The sequence below is a fragment of the Salmo salar genome, chromosome ssa17, assembly GCF_905237065.1.
Source record: "Salmo salar chromosome ssa17, Ssal_v3.1, whole genome shotgun sequence".
In the NCBI taxonomy this organism is placed as follows: Eukaryota; Metazoa; Chordata; class Actinopteri; order Salmoniformes; family Salmonidae; genus Salmo; species Salmo salar.
In genome coordinates this window covers 5790093-5815711 of record NC_059458.1, presented here as the reverse complement: position 1 = coordinate 5815711, position 25619 = coordinate 5790093, and the positions used below count along the sequence as shown (strand labels likewise).

General features: G+C 42.4%; 1 protein-coding gene across 3 annotated transcripts in view; it reads right to left on the bottom strand.

Annotated features, from left to right (window-relative positions):
- Positions 1-25619, bottom strand: part of LOC100196534 (N-chimaerin) — a 46295-nt gene that overhangs the window by 11392 nt on the left and 9284 nt on the right. For all 3 annotated transcript variants that reach the window (XM_045698752.1, XM_014151218.2, XM_014151220.2), the window contains one exon: positions 18825-19113. In XM_045698752.1, coding sequence (XP_045554708.1) covers positions 18825-19113 — 289 coding nt within the window. The remainder of the gene's footprint in view (positions 1-18824; positions 19114-25619) is intronic.

Below are 25619 nucleotides of genomic sequence, written 5' to 3'. Positions count from 1 at the left end.
GAGGAGTGGCTTCCGTCTGGCCACTCTACTATAAAGGCCTGATTGGTGGAGTGCTGCAGAGATGGTTGTCCTTCTGGAAGGTACTCCCATCTCTACAGAGGCCCTTCTCCCCTGGTGGCTCAGTTTGGCCAGCCAGCCAGCTCTAGGAAGAGTCTTGGTGGTTCCAAACTTCTTCAATTCAAGAATAATGGAGGCCACTGTGTTTTTGGGGACCTTCAATGCTGCAGACATTTTTTGGTACCCTTCGCCAGATCTGTGCCTCGACACAATCCTTTCTCGGAGCTCTACGGAGAATTCCTTCGAACTCATGGCTTGGTTTTTGCTCTGACATGCACGGTCAACTGTGGGACCTTATATAGACAGAAGTGTGCCTTTTCGAAATCATGTCCAATCAATAGAATTTACCATAGGTGGACTCCAATCAAGCTGTAGAAACATTAAGGATGATGAATGGAAACAAGATGCACCTGAGCTCAATTTTGAGTCTCATAGCAAAGGGTCTGAATACTTATGTAACTAAGGTATTTCGTTTTTTTATTTGTAATACATTTGCAAAAATGCTTTGTCATTATGGGGTATTGTGTGTAGATTGATGAGTAAAAAATGATTTAATCAATTTTAGAATAAGGCTGTAATGTAACAAAATGTGGAAAAAGTCAAGGGGTCTGAATACTTTCCGAATGCACTGTAAGCTGGAAGAGTGCATGATTGTGGATAGTAGCAGAAAGTAGCAGAAATGGGGGTACAGATCATGATTGTAGAAGCTGGTCTCTGCCTGCAGCTCAGGACTGTTAACAATATGTACAGTACATAAAAAAATGGATAGATAACAGCAGCCATCTGACATAAAATCAGGCCCAGACTTGCCTGAGGTTCACGGAAGCTCTGAGAAATGGAAAGATTTCTCCCTCTCCCACTCACTTCTAAATTTGCCCGATTGCATCTTCCCCTCACACTCTCCCCACCACCATATTTAACCCTCTGTGTGTGTAGCACTCTCTTGGTGGTGAGGGCTAAAAGTATTTGGACAGTGACATTTTTTGTTGTTTTGGCTCTGTACTCCAGCACTTTGAATTTAAAATGATACAATGACTTTGAGGTTAAGGTGAAGACTTGAGGGAATTTTCATCTATAGAAATTACATAGAAATATAAATTACAGCACTTTTGGTACATAGCCCATTTTAGGCAACCAAAAGTATTTGGACAAATTCACTTATTTGAGTAGTCAAAAACTTCATATTTGGTCCCATAATTCCTAGCATGCAATGACTATAACAAGCTTGTGACATTACAAACTTGTTGGATGCATTTGCAGTTTTTGGTTGTTTTTCAGATTATTTTGTGTCCAATAGAAATGAATGGTAAATTATGTACTGTGTCATTTGAGTCACTTTTATTGTAAATAAGAATAGAATATCTTTCTGAACACTTATGCATTAATGTGGATGCTACCATGATTACGGATAATCCTGAATGAATTGTGAAAAATTACGATTGAGAAAGTTTGAGGCATAAATATCATACCCCCAAGAAATGCCATTACCAACAACAGGAGAGGTTTGCATTTTTAGGGGGAATGATATTTATGCCTCCAACTTGCTCACTCATCAATATTCAAGATTCTTTCAGGATTATCTGTAATCATGGTAGCATCTACATTAACGCAGAAGTGTTCAGAAACATTCTTTTCTTATTTACAATAAAAGTGACTCCAAAATGACAATACATTATAGACCATTCATTTCTATTGGGCACAAAACTTGAAACAAGTAAAACAAAACTGCAAAGGCATCCAACAAGAGTCACAAGATTGATTTGGTGCTAGGAATATGGGACCAAACACTAAACTTTTGAATACTTTAATACACAAGTGAATTTGTCCAAATACTTTTGGTTCCCTAAAATGGGGAAGGTGGGGAGGGGGGGCACGTACAAAATCACCAAAAAAGTCTGTCTAAATACGTTGACCTCACTCTATAGAAAGCACTAACAGCCCAAGCCTTCCAGGTTACAGATTCTATAAAACAATCATGATTAGACCGTCTTCCCTGAAGGGAAAAGGCAGAAAGGAAATTGAGTGATCTTGATAGTGTCCTCTGTATACATAGCCTGTTAAAGCTACCATGGGACAAACAGAAAAAGACTGCCAAGATTGATCGTGTATCACAAGAGGCCACTAGTACACACCATAGCAACTCAAGGAGTGAGTTTAGTGTTGTATTATTCTCAAAAAAATCACCTTTAATTCGGGCCTCCCGAGTGGCGCAGCGGTCTAAGGCGCTGCATCGCAGTGCTAGAGGCTTTACTACAGACCCGGGTTCATTCCCGGGCTGTGCCACAACCGGCTGTGGCCGGCAGTCCCATAGGACTTCGCACAATTGGCCCAGCATCGTCCGGTGGGACTTTACTTGGCTCATCGCGCTCTAGCGACTCCTTGGTGCGCCTGGCTTCCGGGTTAAGCTGGCGGGTCATGTTTCGGAGGACGCATGACTCCACCTTATCAGTCTGTATTGAGGCGGGTTGATTATGTCCAGGTTCTTCAAAAAGAGCCTGCATTGGGATGATTATAGGCATTTAATTACATAGAGAGAGAACAGTGGGAGGAAGGTGACCATTAGATAACTTCAGTGGTGTAAAACAAAACAAAAAAGAATTGCATACATCCATTTGAGGCTGAATCCTGAGATGTTGCATCTATATGCAGACCATGACAGTAGGCACTAAACCAAAGAGGAGCCTTATGCCATGATGATTTTATATGTTGCTAGTCATTTGTTTGAAAACCACTCTGTTCGTGATCCAGTTGAAATTCATCACCAAAGCGGGAACAGAAAAGCTAAACATTTCGTTTTTTGGGATGGATTGCCCAATTCTGAGGACGCCCTGTGTTAGTTTCGTCTCAATATATACTCAAATTATAGCTAAAGGAGTCCAGAACTGTGGTGACAACAAAGCACCTCGCTCCTGTAAGTCACAGCATTTTCACTTGGTCTGCAAACCCCATCACCCCCACATAAGGGGTAAAGAATAAAATGACCAATTCATTACCAGGGGCTCCTCTACCCCGACCACACAGTCTTGACAGTGATACATGAGGTGCTCTCACAGCACATACTGTCATTAGTCACAAAGGAGGACGCCTTGCATGATGCTGGTACACACACACACTTTACACACCACCAAAAACAACCAATAACATGACCCCCTAAATTCCATGCCAAATTCTAATCTAAATGATTAAAATGAGGGAACAATTTCCTCATTATTGAAATAGATGATTTTGTTTGAAACTGGTATGAATTTTCAAAATAAATAGCAAATGAGAGGTTAGTCAGGTTACTTATCCTCACCATTGAATAAACTGAAAACAAATGTATTATACAAAGACAGTCTGCTGTCCACACTTAGAGAACAATCTGTTCTTCTCCTGCACCGACTACAGCTGCCCCCGCTGTCCCATTATGGTTTTATCTGTGCTTTCCTTCCTACTGCAGGATAATTCTAAATGAGATGGAATGGCTTAGCCTGGGAGTCAGAAGTGATGGAGTTTTACGAGGCTCTCAGAGCCAGCAAAATGCCTTTGCGTTGAGAGAAACTTTGATGGGGCACTGCACTCCATCAGCACCCTGGCTCATTAGCATTAAAGCACCATGGTGGCTATGTATCTACACTTCATAGCAGCTCCACTCCCCCTCCTCGAAGGACCAACAGTGGCCAGTCCCAAGCTCAATCGAAACTGCAGCAGCTGTCATGAGTAGGGCTGTGGCGGTTATTACATTTTGTCAGACGGTTATTTTCATGGAAAAGACTGCCAGTCTCGTCTCACGATAAGTGACTGTTAATGAACATAAACACGTTTAGCATCTGCAGGCCACACCATCCAAATCAATTGAACATACACCATCACAATAAATCCATTATTTATTTTAAGCAAGTCCTCAAAAACATAAAGAAAATGCATTTCAGGAGAAGAGAATGAGTTTGCCTACTGTATGTTATCAGGCAATGTGCCATGCCATAGGCTTGCTCATTTAGCAGACAAGATATGCTTATAAGTCCCATGCCATTATTTTATATTATATGATTTTATAGTAAGAAGAATATAATTTAACTTAGCTGAATAAAATAGAAAGGATATTTCCCCCATTCTGGAGCGAGAGTGCGCATATGAAGTGGCTAAAGTATGTTGAGCGTAAAAGTGATCATTTGAAACTGGTCCTTACCCTAGGTTAGTTATTTGGAAACTTTAGTTGTGAATGATACAAACCTTAGAAAACAAAAGAATATGGACACCTGCTCGTCGAACATCTCATTCCAAAATCATGGGCATTATATGAATTAGGTCAAATGGACCAAGGAGTGTGCCTGTCTGCACGTAAGTAAAAAATTAAATTGTGCTGTCTAGTTTGCTTAATATTGGAATTTGATGTGATGTGTACGTGCACGTGAGTATGAGGTGTGTGAGATTACTAGGTGATGCACACAAGCTGACTGCTGGTGATGGCTGTTCAACCGACTGATGGCCAATTATAGATGCAGTTTTTTAGTCTCGGTTTTAAATGCACCTGTACTGTCTCCATCTGTCTGACAATAGACGGGTGAACAGTATGTGGCTCACCTGGCTGATGCCCTTGATGATCCTCTTGGTCTTCCTTTGACACCGGGTGCTATAGTCCTGGAGGGCAGGCAGCATGGCCCTGGTGATGCATAGGGCTGTCCACACCTACCCTTTGGACAGCCATGCAGTTGAGGGCGGAGCAGTTGCCGGACAAGGCGTTGATGCAGCCTGGCATAATGCTCTCAATGCTGCCTATCCAGAAGTTTGTTAGGGTCTCGGGGGCCATGCAGATTTTCTTCAGCTACCTGAGGTTTTAGAGGCGCTGTTGCACCTTATTCACCACAATGTTGGTGTGGCGAGACAATTTCAGGTCCTCTATGATGTGCACGCCAATTAACTAGAGGCTTTCGAACCTATCCACTGCGGCCCCATCGATGAGGATGGGGGCGTGCTCCCTCTTTCATCTCCTGTATTCCATAATAAGCTCCTTTGTTTTGTTGAGGGAGAGGTTATTTTCCTAGCACCACTCCACCAGGGCTCTAACCTCCTCCCTGTAAGCTGTCTCGTCGTTGTTGGTAATCAGGCCTACCACTGTCAAGTTGACAGCAAACTTGATGATCGAGTTGCCACACAGTCAGGGGTGAAAAGGGAGTACAGGAGGGGGCTAAGCACACACCCCTGGGGCGGGGGGAATTTATATTTAATATACATCCCCATTAAGCTGCTGCACTCTTCATGGGGTCCAGAAAAATGTTATTCAGTTAGGGCACTATGACTACTGCTCAGCTTTTAACACCAGACAGCATAGGTATTATTCTTGTCCAGGTGGGATAGGGCAGTGTGCAGTCCAACGCCGATTGCGTCGTCCTTAGAAATGTTGCAAATTGTAGTCTGTCAATGGTGTCGGTTAAGGTGGAGGTGATATGGTCCTTGACTAGTCTTTCAAAGCACTTCATGATGACAGAAGTGAGTGCTACGGGGCGATAGTCATTTAGTGCAGTTGCCTTGGCTTGCTTGGGTACAGGAACAATGGTGGCCCTGTTGAAGTGCAAATGACAGACTGGGATGGTGAGATCTGAAAATGTCAGTAAACACTCCAGCCAGTTGGTCTGTGCAGGCCGGCAGCCTTGCGAGGGTTAACAAGCTTGAAGATCCTACTCACGTCACCTACAGAGATTGGAAGCCCGCAGTCCTCATAAGCAGTGGAGGCACATGTCAGTGGGTCAGTGTTGTTTTCCTAAAAAAACTGGCAAAAAAGGTGTTAACGGGTCTGGAAGTGAGACATCAGAGTCCGCAACGTGGCTGGTTTTCCCTTTATAAATCAGTGACTGTTTGAAGTCACTTCACTTAGTCCCTGTAAGTCAACTTCACTTAGTCCCTGTAACGTCTTTCTGCCTCTGTTAATATTCGTCTATGTTTCCAGTCCCTTTACTGTGGATAAATGTGGTGGTTCACACTTTCAGTTGTGTGAATGCTGCCATCTATCCACCGTTTTTAGTTTGCTTATGTTCTAATGTCCTTAAATGTATTTTGTGAAAGTCACGGAGTACAGAAGGGGGCTGAGTACACACACCTCGGAATATGCTATTTCCATTTTGTCCACACCCATGCTTATATCCCACCCGCTTTAGAAGTTCAGAACAAGAAAGTGTGGGCTATATCGAATTAATGACACTCAAATGTAAAATCATTCAAACTATGGATTTATATCAGCCTAATTGAGGTGTAGATTACATCACACATTCTAGTGTTCAAACTTGTAACATGGCTGCATGAGATATCTAAAAAAAAAAATACAAAAAAAAATGTCTGAGGTCACTTTATTTTAAGAATGTGAAATGTCAGAATAATAGTAGAGAGAATGCGTTATTTCAGCTTTTGTTACTTTCATCACATTCCCAGTGGATCTGAAGTTTACATACACTCAATTAGTATTTGGTAGAAATGCCTTAAAATGGTTTAACTTGGGTCAAACGTTTTGGATTAGCCTTCCACAAGCTTCCCACAATAAGTTGGGTGAATTTTGGCCCATTCCTCATGACATAGCTGGTGTAACTGAGTCAGGTTTGTAGGCCTCCTTACTTATTTCCCTCATTAAAATGCAAATCATTTTATAACATTTTTGACATGCGTTTTTCAGTATTCTTTTGTTGTTATTCTGTCTCTCACTGTTCAAATAAACCTACCATTAAAATTATAGACTGATCATTTCTTTGTCAGTGGGCAAACATACAAAATCAGCAGGGGATCAAATATACTGCTGAAAAAAATAAAGGGAACACTTAAACAACACAATGTAACTCCAAGTCAATCACACTTCTGTGAAATCAAACTGTCCACTTAGGAAGCAACACTGATTGACAATAAATTTCACATGCTGTTGTGCAAATGGAATAGACAACAGGTGGAAATTATAGGCAATTAGCAAGACACCCCCAATAAAGGAGTGGTTCTGCAGGTGGTGACCACAGACCACTTCTCAGTTCCTATGCTTCCTGGCTGATGTTTTGGTCACTTTTGAATGCTGGCGGTGCTTTCACTCTAGTGGTAGCATGACACGGAGTCTACAACCCACACACGTGGCTCAGGTAGTGCAGCTCATCCAGGATGGCACATCAATGTGAGCTGTGGCAAGACGGTTTGCTGTGTCTGTCAGCGTAGTGTCCAGAGCATGGAGGCGCTACCAGGAGACAGGCCAGTACATCAGGAGACGTGGAGGAGGCCGTAGGAGGGCAACAACCCAGCAGCAGGACCACTACCTCCGCCTTTGTGCAAGGAGGAGCACTGCCAGAGCCCTGCAAAATGACCTCCAGCAGGCCACAAATGTGCATGTGTCTGCTCAAACGGTCAGAAACAGACTCCATGAGGGTGGTATGAGGGCCCGACGTCCACAGGTGGGGGTTGTGCTTACAGCCCAACACCGTGCAGGACGTTTGGCATTTGCCAGAGAACACCAAGATTGGCAAATTCGCCACTGGTGCCCTGTGCTCTTCACAGATGAAAGTAGGTTCACACTGAGCACGTGACAGACGTGACAGAGTCTGGAGACGCCGTGGAGAACGTTCTGCTGCCTGCAACATCCTCCAGCATGACCGGTTTGGCGGTGGGTCAGTCATGGTGTGGGGTGGCATTTCTTTGGGGGGCCGCACAGCCCTCCATGTGCCCCCCAGAGGTAGCCTGACTGCCATTAGGTACCGAGATGAGATCCTCAGACCCCTTGTGAGACCATATGCTGGTGCGGTTGGCCCTGGGTTCCTCCTAATGCAAGACAATGCTAGACCTCATGTGGCTGGAGTGTGTCAGCAGTTCCTGCAAGAGAAAGGCATTGATGCTATGGACTGGCCCGCCCGTTCCCCAGACCTGAATCCAATTGAGCACATCTGGGACATCATGTCTCGCTCCATCCACCAACGCCACGTTGCACCACAGACTGTCCAGGAGTTGGCAGATGCTTTAGTCCAGGTCTGGGAGGAGATCCCTCAGGAGACCATCCACCACCTCATCAGGAGCATGCCCAGGCGTTGTAGGGAGGTCATACAGGCACGTGGAGGCCACACACACTACTGAGCCTCATTTTGACTTGTTTTAAGGACATTACATCAAAGTTGGATCAGCCTGTAGTGTGGTTTTCCACTTAAATTTTGACTGTGACTCCAAATCCAGACCTCCATGGGTTGATAAATTGGATTTCCATTGATTATTTTTGTGTGATTTTGTTGTCAGCACATTCAACTATGTAAACAAAAAAGTACTTAAGATTATTTCATTCATTCAGATCTAGGATGTGTTATTTTAGTGTTCCCTTTATTTTTTTGAGCAGTGTACTTTTTTCCCTCACTGTATGTGAAGGAGATGTCTCATGCAGCGCAACACAAGTGGTCACACAAGATACTGACTGGTTTTCTGATCCACGCCCCTACCTTTTTTTTTTAAAGACATCTGTGATATCCATAGATTAGGGCCTAATTTATTTGAATGTTTTCCTTATATGAACTGTAAACCAGAAATTGTTGCATTTATATTTTTGTTCAGTATAATTGCCCCATTACACTCAATAACTGATTGTGCCACCTATGGCTACAATGACTGTAACCAAATCCTTCCTGTAGTTGATGATCAGTCTCTCACATCGCATTGGAGGAATTTTGGCCAGCTCTTGCATCCAGGACTGCTTTAACCTGTTGGGGCTAGGGGGCAGTATTTGCACGGCCGGATAAAAAAACGTACCCGATTTAATCTGGTTACTACTCCTGCCCAGTAAATATGCATATAATTGTTTGATTTGGATAGAAAACACCCTACAGTTTCTAAAACTGTTTGAATGGTGTCTGTGAGTATAAAAGAACTCATTTGGCAGGCCAAAACCTGAGAAGATTCCAAACAGGAAGCGCTCTCTCTGACTACTTCTTGGCCTTCTTGATCATCTCTAACCAAAACAGGGGATCTCTGGCATAACGTGACATTTTCTAACGCTCCCATAGGCTCTCAGAAGGCGCCAGAACGATGAATGGTGACTTTGCAGGCCATGGCTGAAAAACAGTAGTGCATTTGGATAGAGGTCGATCTGAGAACAATGAGACTGAGGCGCATGCACGAGCCGACACCATGTTTGAATTTTTTCGTCTTCGAACGAAAACAGGGTTTCCCGGTCGGAATATTATCGCTTTTTTACGAGAAAAATCGCATAAAAATTGATTTTAAACAGCGTTTGACATGCTTCGAAGTACGGTAATGGAATATTTAGATTTTTTTTGTCAGAAAACGCGCCGGGCGCGTCACCCTTCTTTACCCTTCGGATAGTGTCTTGAACGCACGAACAAAACGCCGCTATTTGGATATAACTATGGATTATTTGGAACCAAACCAACATTTGTTATTGAAGTACAAGTCCTGGGAGTGCATTCTGACGAAGAACAGCAAAGGTAATCCAATTTTTCTAATAGTAAATCTGAGTTTGGTGAGTGCCAAACTTGGTGGGTGTCAAAATAGCTAGCCTGTGATGGCCGGGCTATCTACTCAGAATATTGCAAAGTGTGCTTTCACCGAAAAGCTATTTTAAAATCGGACATAGCGATTGCATAAAGGAGTTCTGTATCTATAATTCTTAAAATAATGTTTTTTGTGAACGTTTATCGTGAGTAATTTAGTAAATTCACCGGAAGTGTTCGGTGGGAATGCTAGTCACGTGCTAGTCACATGCTAATGTAAAAAGTTGTTTTTTGATATAAATATGAACTTGATTGAACAAAACATGCATGTATTGTATAACATAATGTCCTAGGAGTGTCATCTGATGAAGATCATCAAAGGTTAGTGCTGCATTTAGCTGTGGTTTTGGTTTTTGTGACATATGCTTGCTTTGAAAATGGGTGTCTGATTATTTCTGGCTGGGTACTCTGCTGACATAATCTAATGTTTTGCTTTCGTTGTAAAGCCTTTTTGAAATCGGACAGTGTGGTTAGATTAACGAGAGTCTTGTCTTTAAAATGGTGTAAAATAGTCATATGTTTGAGAAATTGAAGTAATAGCATTTCTAAGGTATTTGAATATCGCGCCACGGGATTCCACTGGCTGTTGAGTAGGTGGGACTAACTCAGCGACATTTGTGGGTTTTCAAGCATGAACTGCTCGTTTCAAGTCCTGTCACAATATCTCAATTGGGATTAGATCTCCACTTGGACTAGGCCATTCCAAAACTTAAAATGTGTTACTTTTTAACCATTTTCATGTAGACTTGATTGTGTGTTTTGGATCATTGTCTTGCTGCATGACCCAGCTGTGCTTCAGCTTCAGTTCACAGACTGATGCCCTGACATTCTCCTGCAGAATTCTCTGATACAGAGGATAATTCATGATGTCTTCTATTAACCTCTGACATCTAGACGTTCCGCTAGCGGAACACCTGCTCCAATATCCAATGATAGGCGTGGCGCGAATTACAAATTCCACAAAAATACAAAAACTTCAATTTTTCAAACATATGACTATTTTACACTATTTTAAAGACAAGACTCTCCTTTATCTAACCACACTGTCCGATATCAAAAAGGCTTTACAACGAAAGCAAAACATTAGATTATGTCAGCAGAGTACCCTGCCAAAAATAATCAGACACCCATTTTTCAAGCTAGCATATAATGTCACAAAAAACAAAACCACAGCTAAATGCAGCACTAACCTTTGATGATCTTCATCAGATGACACGCCTAGGACATTATGTTATACAATACATGCATGTTTTGTTCAATCAAGTTCATATTTATATCAAAAAACAGCTTTTTACATTAGCATGTGACGTTCAGAACTAGCATTCCCACCCAACACTTCCGGTGAATTTACTAAATTACTCACGATAAACGTTCACAAAAAACATAATTATTTTAAGAATTATAGATACAGAACTCCTTTATGCACTCGCTATGTCCGATTTTAAAATAGCTTTTCAGTGAAAGCACATTTTGCAATATTCTGAGTAGATAGCACGCCATCACAGGCTAGCTATTTTGACACCCACCAAGTTTGACCCTCACCAAACTCCGATTTACTATTAGAAAAGTTTGATTACCTTTCCTGTTCTTCGTCAGAATGCACTCCCAGGACTTCTACTTCAATAACAAATGTTGGTTTGGTTCAAAATAATCCATAGTTATATCCAAATAGCGGCGTTTTGTTCGTGCGTTCAAGACATTACCCAAGGGTGACGAAGGGTTACGCGCCCGACGCATTTCATGCCAAAAAAATTCTAAATATTCCATTACCGTACTTCGAAGCATGTCAACCGCTGTTTAACCTCTCTGGGCTAGGCGGGACGAATTCGTCCCACCTACGTAACAGCCAGTTGAATCCTGTGGCGCGATTTTTAAAACCTTTAAAAATAGCTATTCACTTCAATTTCTCAAACATATGACTATTTTACAGCTATTTAAAGACAAGACTCTCGTTAATCTAACAACACTGTCCGATTTCAAAAAGGCTTTACAACGAAAGCAAAACATTAGATTATGTCAGCAGAGTACCAAGCCAGAAATAATCAGACACCCATTTTTCAAGCTAGCATATAATGTCACAAAACCCAGAAGACAGCTAAATGCAGCACTAACCTTTGATGATCTTCATCAGATGACAACCCTAGGACATTATGTTATACAATACATGCATGTTTTGTTCAATCAAGTTCATATTTATATCAAAAAACAGCTTTTTACATTAGCATGTGACGTTCAGAACTAGCATACCCCCCGCAAACTTCCGGGGAATTCGCTAACAATTTACTAAATTACTCACGATAAACGTTCACAAAAAGCATAACAATTATTTTAAGAATTATAGATACAGAACACCTCTATGCACTCGATATGTCCGATTTTAAAATAGCTTTTTGGTGAAAGCACATTTTGCAATATTCTAAGTACATAGCCCAGGCATCACGGGCTAGCTATTTAGACACCCGGCAAGTTTAGCACTCACCAATATCAGCTTTACTATTATAAAAGTTTGATTACCTTTTGTTGTCTTCGTCAGAATGCACTCCCAGGACTGCTACTTCAATAACAAATGATGGTTTGGTCCAAAATAATCCATCGTTATATCCGAATAGCTCGTGCGTCCCAGACACTATCTGAAATGGTAAATCAGGGTCGCGCGCATGGCGCAATTCGTGACAAAAAAACCTAAATATTCCATTACCGTACTTCGAAGCATGTCAACCGCTGTTTAAAATCAATTTTTATGCCATTTTTCTCGTAAAAAAAGCGATAATATTCCGACCGGGAATGTCCATTTAGCTAAACAGAGGAAAGAAAACACAGCTTTCGGTCGACGCGGGCACGAGCCTGAGTCTCACAGTACTGTAACCAGCCACTACCCAAACGCGGTACTTTTTTTCAGCCAGAGCCTGCAAAGCCACGATTCCGATTTTGCCGCCTTCTGAGAACCTATGGCAGCCGTAGGAAGTGTCACGGGACAGCTAAGATCCTCACTCTTCAATAAACAGAGACAAGAAGAACGACACCTTGTCAGACAGGCCACTTCCTGTAAAGGAATCTCTCAGGTTTTTGCCTGCCATATGAGTTCTGTTATACTCACAGACACCATTCAAACAGTTTTAGAAACTTTAGGGTGTTTTCTATCCATATGTAATAAGTATATGCATATTCTAGTTACTGGGTAGGAGTGGTAACCAGATTAAATCGGGTACGTTTTTTATCCGGCGGTGTAAATACTGCCCCCTAGCCCTAACAGATTAAAATCAATTTTTATGCTATTTTTCTCATAAAAAAGCGATAATATTCCGACCGGGAGTCGTTGTTTACGTTCAAAGACGAAAGAATAAAAACATGGGGTCGCCTCGTGCACGCGCCTCAGTCTCATAGTACTCTGACCGACCACTATCCAAACGCGCTAATGTTTTTCAGCCAGGGCCTGCATAGCCACGATTCAGCTTTTTGCCGCCTTCTGAGAGCCTATGGGAGCCGTAGGAAGTGTCACGTAACAGCAGAGATCCCTTGTTTTGGATAGAAATGATCAAGAAGGCCAAGAAATGGTCAGACAGGGTACTTCCTGTACAGAATCTTCTCAGGTTTTGGCCTGCCAAATGAGTTCTGTTATACTCACAGACACCATTCAAACAGTTTTAGAAACTTTGGAGTGTTTTCTACCCAAAGCTAATAATTATATGCATATTCTAGTTTCTGGGCAGGAGTAATAATCAGATTAAATCGGGTACGTTTTTTATCCGGCCGTGAAAATACTGCCCCTTATCCTTACAGGTTAAGGCAAGTCGTCCTAGTCCTGAGGCAGTAAAGCAACCCCAAACCGTCACACTACCACAACCATGCTTGGCCGTTGGTATAAGATTCTTACTGTGGAATGCAGTGTTGGTTTGCGCGAGGGATAAATAGGATAAATTTCACCACTTTTGACTCATCTGTCCATAGAACATTCTTCCAAGAGTTTTGATGATCATCCAGGTGCTTTTTGGCAAAATGTCAACTTTTTGGACGAGAATTGCATTTTTATTTTTGTTTAGTTTGTGTGTACATGCGGTGCCTTCGGGAAAGTATTCAGACCCCTTGACTTTTTCCACATCTTGTTATGTTACAGCCTTATTCTAAAATTGATTAAATAGTTGTTTTTTCCTAAATCTACACACAATACCCTATAATGACAAAGCAAAAAAAGGTTTCAACATTTTCACAAATTTATAAAAAAACAAAAACAGAAATGTTACACTTACATAAGTATTCAGTCCCTTTACTCAGTATCTTGTTTCTCATGGTATGAGAGTCCTTTAGGTGCCTTTTGGCAAACTCCAAGTGGCGGTCATGTGCCTTTTACTAAGGAGTGGCTTCTGTCTGGGCACTACCATAAAGGCCTGATTGGTGGGGTGCAGCAGAGATGGTTGTCCTTCTGAAAGGTTCCATCTCCACAGAAGAATTCTGGAGCACAGTCAGAGTGACCATCTGGTTCTTGGTCACCTGACCAAGGCCCTTCTCCCCCAATTGCTCAGTTTGGCCGGCGGCCAGCTATAGGAAGAGTCTTAATGGTTCCAAACTTCTTCCATTTAAGAATGAAGGAGGCCACTGTGTTCTTGGGGACCTTCAATGCTGTAGACATTTTTTTGGTACTCTTCCCCAGATCTGTGCCTCGACACAAACCTGTCTCGGCGCTCTACGGACAATTCCTTCGACCTCATGGCTTGGTTTTTGCTCTGACATGCACGGTCAACTGTGGGACCTTACTTAGACAAGAGTGAGACTGTCCAAATAATGTAACCAGTTGAATGCATCTACAGGTGGACTACAATCAAGTTGTAGAAACATCAAGGATGGGTTTAGAAAAAGCCCATCATAGCACTGAGACTGCACTTGTGAAGGTGGTAAATGACCTTTTAATGGCATCAGACCAGGCTCTGCATCTGTCCTCGTGCTCCTAGACCTTAGTGCTGCTTTTACATTTACATTTAAGTCATTTAGCAGACGCTCTTATCCAGAGCGACTTACAAATTCACCTTATGATATCCACCTTTTGATACCATCGATCACCACATTCTTTTGGAGAGATTGGAAACCCAAATTGGTCTACACGGACAAGTTCTGGCCTGGTTTAGATCTTATCTGTCGGAAAGATATCAGTTTGTCTTTGTGAATGGTTTGTCCTCTGACAAATCAACTGTAAATTTCGGTGTTCCTCAAGGTTCTGTTTTAGGACCACTATTGTTTTCACTATATATATTACCTCTTGGGGATGTCATTCGAAAACATAATGTTAACTTTCACTACTATGCGGATGACACACAGCTGTACATTTCAATGAAACATGGTGAAGCCCCAAAATTGCCCTCGCTAGAAGCCTGTGTTTCAGACATAAAGAAGTGGATGGCTGCAAACTTTCTACTTTTAAACTCAGACAAAACAGAGATGCTTGTTCTAGGTCCCAAGAAACAAAGAGATCTTCTGTTGAATCTGACAATTAATCTTGATGGTTGTACAGTCGTCTCAAATAAAACTGTGAAGGACCTCGGCATTACTCTGGACCGTGATCTCTTTTGACGAACATATCAAGACTGTTTCAAGGAAAGCTTTTTTCCATCTACGTAACATTGCAAAAATCAGACATTTTCTGTCCAAAAATGACACAGAAAAATTCATCCATGCTTTTGTAACTTCTAGGTTAGACTACTGCAATGCTCTACTTTCCGGCTACCTGGATAAAGCACTAAATAAAACTTCAGTTAGTGCAAAATATGGCTGCTAGAATCCTGACTAGAACCACATTTTTTTATCATATTACTCCAGTGCTAGCCTCCCTACACTGGCTTCCTGTTAACCTGTCTGGGCTAGGGGGCAGTATTTTCACGACAGGATAAAAAACGTACCCGATTTAAACTGGTTACTACTCTTGCCCAGAAACGAGAATATGCATATTATTAGTAGATTTGGATAGAAAACACTAACGTTTCTAAAACTGTTTGAATGGTGTCTGTGAGTATAACAGAACTCATATGGCAGGCAAAAACCTGAGAAGATTCCAAGCAGGAAGTGGCCTGTCTGCGATTTTGAAGTTCTCCTTTTGCTTGTCTATCGAAACTACAGTATCCGTGGGGTTATGTTGCACTTTCTAAGGCTTCCATTGGCTCTCTAAACCCGCCAGAAAGCGGATTGGGGCGTCTCCTGTCTCTGGGCAAAGTATAGTAACTCAGTTTGTCAGTGTTCTGCCTGAGGACAAAGGGAATGGAAATGCGCATTCACGAGACCTCGCCATTTTTTCTCTACCTTTTTGAATGAATACAGCATAGTCCAGTTGGAATACTATCGCTATTTTACGAGAAAAATACCATAAAAATTGATTTTAAACAGCGTTTGACAGGCTTCTAAGTACGGTAATGGAACATTTTGAAATTTTTTGTCTCGAAATGCGCTCGCGCGTTACCCTTTGGATAGTGACCTGAACGCACGAACAAAATGGGGATATTTGCACATAACTATGGATTATTTGGAACAAAAACAACATTTGTTGTGGAAGTAGCAGTCCTGGGAGTGCATTCTGACGAAGAACAGCAAAGGTAATCCAATTTTTCTAATAGTAATTCTGAGTTTAGGTTGCCCCGACGTTGGCGGGTGTGAAATTAGCTAGCCGTGATGGCTGAGCTATGTACTCAGAATATTGCAAAATGTGCTTTCGCCGAAAAGCTATTTTAAAATCTGACACCGCGATTGCATAAAGGAGTTCTGTATCTATAATTCTTAAAATAATTGTTATGTATTTTGTCAACGTTTATCATGAGTAATTTAGTAAATTCACCGGAGGTTTTGGGTGGGAATGCTAGTTCTGAACATCACATGCTAATGTAAAAAGCTGTTTATTGATATAAATATGAACTTGATTGAACAAAACATGCATGTATTGTATAACATAATGTCCTAGGAGTGTCATCTGATGAAGATCATCAAAAGGTTAGTGCTGCATTTAGCTGTATTTTTTGGTTTTTGTGACATATATGCTTGCTTGAAAAATGGCTGTGTGGTTATTTGTGTCTATGTACTCTTAACATAATCTAATGTTTTGCTTTCGCTGTAAAGCCTTTTTGAAATCGGACAATGTGGTTAGATTAACGAGAGTGTTGTCTTTCAAATGGTGTAAAATAGTCGTATGTTTGAAATATTGAATTTATTGAATTTTTTAGGTATTTGTATTTCAAGCCACGCGATTCCACTGGCTGTTGAATAGAGTGGGACGCTAACGTCCCACCTAGCCCATAGAAGTTAAGGCAAGGGCTGATTTCAAGGTTTTACTGCTAATTTACAAAGCATTACATGGGCTTGCTCCTACCTATCTTTCCGATTTGGTCCTGCCGTACATACCTACATGTACGCTACGGTCACAAGACGCAGGCCTCCTAATTGTCCCTAGAATTTCTAAGCAAACAGCTGGAGGCAGGGCCTTCTCCTATAGAGCTCCATTTTTATGGTATAGTCTGCCTACCCATGTGAGAGACACAGACTCTGTCTCAACCTTTAAGTCTTCATTGAAGACTAATCTCTTCAGTAGGTCATATGATTGAGTGTAGTCTGGCCCAGGAGTGTGAAGGTGAACGGAAAGGCTCTGGAGCAACGAACCGCCCTTGCTGTCTCTGCCTGGCCGGTTCCCCCCTCTCCACTAGGATTCCCTGCCTCTAACCCTATTACAGGGGCTGAGTCACTAGCTTACTGGTGCTCTTCCATGCCGTCCCTAGGAGGGGTGCGTCACTTGAGTGGGTTGAGTTCCTGTCTGGGTTGGCGCCCCCCCTTGGGTTGTGCCGCGGCAGAGATCTTTGCGGGCTATACTCGGCCTTGTCTCAGGATGGTAAGTTGGTGGTTGAAAATATCCTTCTAGTGGTGTGGGGGCTGTGCTTTGGCAAAGTGGGTGGGGTTATATCCTGCCTGTTTTGCCCTGTCCGGGGGTATCATCGGATGGGGCCACAGTGTCTCCTGACCCCTCCTGTCTCAGCCTCCAGTATTTATGCTGCAGTAGTTTGTGTGTCGGGGGGCTAGGGTCAGTCTGTTATATCTGGAGTATTTCTCCTGTCTTATCCGGTGTCCTGTGTGAATTTAAGTTTGCTCTCTCTAATTCTCTCTCGGAGGAGGAGGACCTGAGCCCTAGGACCATGCCTCAGGACTACCTGGCATGATGACTCCTTGCTGTCCCCAGTCCACCTGGCCGTGTTGCTGCTCCAGTTTCAACTGTTCTGCCTGCGGCTATGGAACCCTGACCTGTTCACCGGACGTGCTACCTGTCCCAGACCTGTTGTTTTCAACTCTCTAGAGACAGCAGGAGCGGTAGAGATACTCTCAATGATCGGCTCTGAAAAGCCAACTGACATTTACTCCTGAGGTGCTGACTTGTTGCACCCTCGACAACTACTGTGATTATTATTATTTGACCATGCTCGTCATTTATGAACATTTGAACATCTTGGCCATGTTCTGTTATAATCTCCACCCGGCACAGCCAGAAGAGGACTGGCCACCTCTCATAGCCTGGTTCCTCTCTAGGTTCCTTCCTAGGTTTTGGCCTTTCTAGGGAGTTTTTCCTAGCCACCGTGCTTCTACACCTGCATTGCTTGCTGTTTGGGGTTTTAGGCTGGGTTTCTGTACAGCACTTTGATATATCAGCTGATGTAAGAAGGGCTATATAACTACATTTGATTTGATGATGAATGGAAACAGGATGCACCTGAGCTCAATTTCGAGTCTCATAGCAAAGGGTCTGAATACTTATGTAAAAAGGTGTGTTTTTTTTTTTCTATACATTTGCAAAGAAATAAAAACCTGTTTTTACGTTCTCATATTGTGGTATTGTGTGTAGATTGATGAGGGGAAAAAACAATTTAATATATATTTTAGAATAAGGCTGTAACGTAACAAAATGTGGAAAAAGTCAAGGGGTCTGAATACTTTCAGGACCAACCGTACACACCCACACGCCAGCAAATCCAGGTTCCATGAACCACAAAACGACAAAGTTCAGTTCAATAGTATGAAGTGTATTAAAAACAGATCTCTGGATGCATCTAAACATTCTCTGGATATCTTCTTTTGGTGAGCAACAAGAGCAGTGCTACCAACTTTCTGCACATTAGAATAGTAGAGCTGGAATTACTTGACATGGAAAACATTCACTTCTGCCTAGTTTTCACATTGCATTCATTTCAGCACCTGCTCCATTTGTTTGCTTTTCCAGTACAGTAAAAGGCTCACATTTTCAGGACAGAGAGTGTTCCTTACCCCTTTCTCCTCGTCACCCCGCTCTCCCTGTGGCGCAGGCCCATCAGGAACCTCCTGGCACACAGGCAAGTGTTTCTTCAGCGTGGGCTCCTTGTTGAGTGTTGTGTAGCCGATGTGCTCATAGATTGGGTTGATAGTCATCTTAGCGATGTACTCTGCTGCCTTGGTCTCGATGTAGAGCGTGATCAGCCCATCTGTCACAAGGTCGTGGATGGACTCAAAGCGCTTCTCCCCAACAAAGTGTTTCCCATCACGGTAGAGGCGGAAGTTCCTGGTTTGATTTCCAAAGCTGGGTTCAGGATATAGGGGGAAAGAGGAAATGGGAAGGGGGGAGGAAAATCAGTGAGAATCAGTTTCTATGGGTAGGAGAGTGTTTTTACATCGTCTCAAGTGGCGAGCATAAGGAGGAAAATCCTAGGATGAAGAGCCGACCTTAAAAGCATAAAAAAAATAAAAAAACTTTGCCTGCCTCTCCTTCCTCGTACCCTAGATCAGTGGAAAACCAAATTAAATAATTTTCACAAAAGCGCTAAAAAAGGTTTTTATATCCAGTAATGACTGCTAGATCAAATAATTTCTTCCCTGCACAGTGGTTATAAATAATGGAGACCTTTATTAGAGCTGATCAATACATTAAATGTATAGTGAATGAAAAAAATTCCTCATCTTACAAGAAAAAGGCCTCTCAGATGTGCATGCTGCAAAAGAGCCAACCATTACACTGTGTACGGACAGCAAATCCAATCACTGTGCACAACATGAGTCAGAACAATGCAAGGAATTCTTCATCATTGGGTAGATGCAAGAGACCAATATTTCAACCTTATCTGTCAATGAGAAATAAAGGGAGATAGTTGGCAAAGAGAAGAAAGTGCTTCTGTGTGAAAAGAAAAACACAAACCAGCACAAATAACTCAGGAGACATCTTAAACTAACTAGCTAAGAATCCTTACCCCAATACTAACCAGACGCAAAGTTCATTACCTAACCCTTCCAAATTCAGATCCAAGGATGCCTATAGTTGGACACCATTTTCCAGCCATCCTTACAAAGGTGATTATATTTAGGGAAAGCAATTACAGCAAAGAATCAGCAAAGGTGAGACACTTAAGCAGAAAGAAAAGAAAGCCTTCTGGTTTTTCTATCAGATATACAGGAGGAAGCAATGCGGTTTATTTGCATTTCAAAACCTCATTGCTTGTTTGGAAAACAATGCATTTTCACATGACAATTTCAAACGCTGCCCTAGTTTGTAAAAACACAAAATCAGAGATGAAAACATTCATCACCTCTGCTGATCTGCTTTAGCGAGACCAAATGAGATATGCGACAGAAAGGGTTTTTGAGGGAAGCCTCAGACTGGGGGATTATGGAAAAAACAAACACTTGACAGCCCTCTCACTGGCTTCAAGGACAGAGCCCAGACATGGGAATACACTGTGCATTAGATTTACCACGCTAACGACATCTGCGACAGAGGAAGGTATACTCCTCTGTCGCAGAGGCAAACACATAAGCGAAGCAATGCACAGAGTGGCAGATTGACACTTGAAGCACAACTTGGCTGATCTCAAATACAAGAAATCAACAATTTCATCACAGCAGCTTCAAGGACAATTATCTGGATAAATAATTACATTTAGTCAGGCCCCAGTGCATAAGCAATACAGCACTTGACAGCTGAGAGAAGCTGATCAATGCTACTCATACAACCTATGTCCCTCAATGGAATTACATTTGAACTTTCAAGATAAAGAAGAACACACACACACTTTTTAGAACATTCTGTACTAGAAAACTCCCCTACATCATTCAATGTTTATTTTCCTGGTGATTCATATCATCAGTGTAGGACAGAAACTGACTCTCCCTTCCTAATGTTCTTAATGACCAAATTAAGAATAGTACGTTAATGTGTGTGAGCTCTTTAAAGCCATCTATGGAGTTTGATGTAGTTTTTGGGGTGTAACAGAGACACATACAAAGCTCTCCCTCACCCTCCATTTGGAAAATTTGACCATCATTCTTTCCTCCTGATTCCTGCTTACAAGCAAAAACTAAAACAGGAAGTACCAGTGACTCGCTCAATACGCTACAGAACTGTTTTGCTAGCGCAGACCGGAATATGTTTCGGGATTCATCCAATGGCATTGAGGAGTATATCACCTCAGTCACCTGCTTCATCAATAAATGCATCGACGACATCATCCCCACAGTGACCATACGTAAATATCCCAACCAGAAGCCATGGCAACAGCTGCATCGAGCTAAAGGCTAGAGCTGCCGCTTCAAGGAGTGGGACACTAATCTGGACGCTTATAAGAAGTCCCGCTACGCCCTATCAAACAGGCAAAGTGTCAATACAGGATTAAGATTGAATTCTACTAGACTGGTTCTGACGCTCGTCAGATTATGTGGCAGGGCTTGAAAACTATTACAGACTACAAAAGGGAAAACCAGCCGCGAGCTGCCCAGTGACGCGAGCCTACCAGACAAGTTAAATGCCTTTTATGCTCGCTTCGAGGCAAGCAACACTGAAGCATGCATAAGAGCACCAGCTGTTCCGGACGAAATGTCTGGGTAGACAATGTGAGCAAGACCTTTAAACAGGTCAACATTCACAAAACCACAGGGCCAGACAGATTACCAGGACATGTATTCAAAGCATGCGCAGAGCAACTGGCAAGTGTCTTCACTGACATTTTCAACCTCTCCCTGACAGAGTCTGTAATACCTGCATGTTTCAAGCAGACCACCATAGTCCCTGTGCCCAAGGAAGCGAAGGTAACCTGCCTAAGTGATTACCGCCCCGTAGCACTCATGTCGGTAGCCATGAAGTGCTTTGAAAGGCTGTTGATGTGAGCCATGACAAGCATCATCCCGGTGTCATGACTGTCCTGTGAAGATCACAAATGGGTCAGCTCAGCTTGGCAAGGACTGACAACCAACTGCCGGATTGACAGCTAACACCCGGTCATAAATTTAAGCAGGAGAACTCTCTCACGTGCTCTTTAGTATCAACCAATGGAATGTCTTTGTTCACAGAAACTTTTTCCCGCCCAAAACTAACTTCCAAAAAGTGATAATGAAACAATATTTCTAACACAACAATGTGGGAAGTGGTCAGTGGGGAGATGTAGAAAACGAATGTCATATCCACATCACCAACGAACTATCATGGTCCAAACACACCAAGACAGTTGTGAAGAGGGCACGACAACACCTTTTCCCCATCAGGAGACTGAAAATATTTGGCATGGGTCCCCACATCCTCAAAAAGCTCTACAGCTGCACCATCGAGAGCATCCTGACCGGTTGCATCACCGCCTGGTATGGCAACTGCTTGGCATCTGACGCTACAGAGGGTGCTACAGAGGGTAGTGCGTACGGCCCAGTACATCACAAGGGCCAAGCTTCCTGCCATCCAGGATCTATATACTAGGAGGTATCAGAGGAAAGGCCAAAAAATTGTCGAAGACTCCAGCCACCCAAGTCAATGACTGTTCTCTCTGCTACCACATGGCAAGCAGTACCGGAGCACCAAGTCTAGGACCAAAAGGCTCCTTAACAATTTCTACCCCCAAGCCATAAGACTGCTGAACAATTAATCAAATGGCCACCCGGACTATTTACATTGATGCCCACCCCCTCCCCCCAAACTCATATTACACTGCTGCTACTCGCTATTTATTATCTATGCATAGTCACTTTACCCCTACCTACATGTACAAATTACCTCGACTAACCTGTACCCCCGCACATTGACTTGGTACCGGTACCCCCTGTATATAGCCTCGCTATTGTTATTTTATTGTGTTACTTTATATTATTTTTACTTTATTTGGTAAATATTTTCTTAACTCTTTCTTGAACTGCATTGTTGGTTAAGGGCCTGTAAGTAAGCATTTCACCTGTTGTACTTGGCGCATGTGACAAATAAAGTTTGATTTGATATGTAGGCGGTGTGTGTGAGTGAGTACGAGTGTGTGTGTGTACACGTGTGCAAGACTCAGCAAACCTTGGAGTCACACATGAGCCCAGTAACAGTCTGAGCAGTCTTTGACATTTCTGAATGCGATATTCAATAATACTTTTTTAATACACTACATTACCAACAGTGTGGACATGCTCGTCAAACATCTTATTCCAAAATCATTTTAATATGGAGTTGGTCCCCCCTTTGCTGCTATAACAGCTTCCACTCTAAATGTTGGAACATTGCTGCGGGGACTTGCTTCCATTCAGCCACAAGAGCATTAGTGAGGTTGGGCACTGATTTAGGCTGATTAGTCCTGGCTCGCAGTCGGTGTTCCAATTCCAACCCAAAGGTGTTTGATAGGGTTGAGGTCAAGGCTCTGTGCAGGCCATTCAAGTTCTTCCACATAGATCACAACAAACCATTTCTGTGTGGTCCTCCCTTCGTGCACGGGGGGCATTGTCATGATGAAACAGGAAAGGGCCTTCACCAAACTGTTGTTACAAAGTTGGAAGCACAGAATCGTCTAGAATGTCATTGTATGCCATAGCATTAGGATTTCCCTTCACTGGAACTAAGGGGCCTAAAACAAACCATGAAAAAACAGCCACAGACCATTAGTCCTCCTCCACCAAACTTTACAGTTGGCACTATGCATTCGGGCAGGTAGCGTTCTCCTGACATCCGCCAAACTCAGATTCTTCTGTCGGACTGCCAGATGGTGAAGCTTGATTCATCACTCAAGAGCCCATTTCCACTGCTCCAGAGTCCAATGGCGGCAAGCTTTACAGCACTCCAGTCAATGCTTGGCATTGTGATCTTAAGCTTGTGTGCGGCTGCTTGGCCACGGAAACCCATTTCATGAAGCACCCGACGAACAGTTCTTGTGCTGAAGTTGCATCCAGAGTCAATTTGGAACTCAGTTGTGAGTTTTGCAACCGAGGACAGACGGTTTCACGTTCTGTGAGCTTGTGTGGCCTACTATTTCACGGCTGAGCCGCTATTGCTCCTAGACATTTCCACTTCACAATAACAGCACTTACAGTTTACCGGGGCAGCTCGAGCAAGGCAGAAATTTCATGAACTGACTCGTTTGAAAGGTGGCATCCTATGACGGTGCCATGTAAAAGTCACTGAGCTCTTCAGTAAGGCCATTCTACTGCCAATGTTATGCTGAGGAGATTGCATGGCTGTGTGTTCGATTTTATACACCTGCCAGCAACGGTATATACTGGTCAAAAAAATAAAGGGAACACTTAAACAACACATCCTAGATCTGAATGAAAGAAATAATCTTATTAAATACTTTACATAGTTGAATGTGCTGACAACAAAATCACACAAAAATAATCAATGGAAATCCAATCTATCAACCCATGGAGGTCTGGATTTGGAGTCACACTCAAAAGGAAAGTGGAAAACCACACTACAGGCTGATCCAACTTTGATGTAATGTCCTTAACCTGTTATGGCTAGGGGGCAGTATTTTCACGGCTGGATAAAAAACGTACCCGATTTAATCTGGTTACTACTCCTGCCCAGTAACTAGAATATGCATATAATATTGGCTTTGGATAGAAAACACCCTAAAGTTTCTAAAACTGTTTGAATGGTGTCTGTGAGTATAACAGAACTCATATGGCAGGCAAAAACCTGAGAACATTTCATGCAGGAAGTGGCCTGTCTGACAAGGTGTCGTTCTTCTTGTCTCTGTTTATTGAAGAGTGAGGATCTTAGCTGTCCCGTGACACTTCCTACGGCTGCCATAGGTTCTCAGAAGGCGGCAAAAAGCGGAATCGTGGCTTTGCAGGCTCTGGCTGAAACAAAGTAGCGTGTTTGGGTAGTGGCTGGTTACAGTACTGTGAGACTCAGGCTCGTGCCCGCGTCGACCGAAAGGTTTGTTTTCATTCCTCTGTTTAGCTAAATGGACATTCCCGGTCGGAATATTATCGCTTTTTTACGAGAAAAATGGCATAAAAATGGATTTTAAACAGCGGTTGACATGCTTCGAAGTACGGTAATGGAATATTTAGATTTTTTTTGTCACGAATTGCGCCATGCGCACGACCCTTCTTTAAAATTCGGATAGTGTCTGGGACGCACGAACAAAACGCCGCTATTCGGATATAACGATGGATTATTTTGGACCAAACCAACATTTGTTATTGAAGTAGCAGTCCTGGGAGTGCATTCTGACGAAGACAACAAAAGGTAATCAAACTTTTATAATAGTAAATCTGATATTGGTGAGTGCTAAACTTGCCGGGTGTCTAAATAGCTAGCCCGTGATGCCTGGGCTATGTACTTAGAATGTTGCAAAATGTGCTTTCACCAAAAAGCTATTTTAAAATCGGACATATCGAGTGCATAGAGGAGTTATGTATCTATAATTCTTAAAATAATTGTTATGCTTTTTGTGAACGTTTATCGTGAGTAATTTAGTAAATTGTTAGCAAATTCCCCGGAAGTTTGCGGGGGGTATGCTAGTTCTGAACGTCACATGCTAATGTAAAAAGCTGGTTTTTGATATAAATATGAACTTGATTGAACAAAACATGCATGTATTGTATAACATAATGTCCTAGGTGTGTCATCTGATGAAGATCATCAAAGGATAGTGCTGCATTTAGCTGTCTTCTGGGTTTTTGTGACATTATATGCTAGCTTGAAAAATGGGTGTCTGATTATTTCTGGCTTGGTACTCTGCTGACATAATCTAATGTTTTGCTTTCGCTGTAAAGCCTTTTTGAAATCGGACAGTGTGGTTAGATAAAGGAGAGTCTTATCTTTAAAATGCTGTGAAATAGTCATATGTTTGA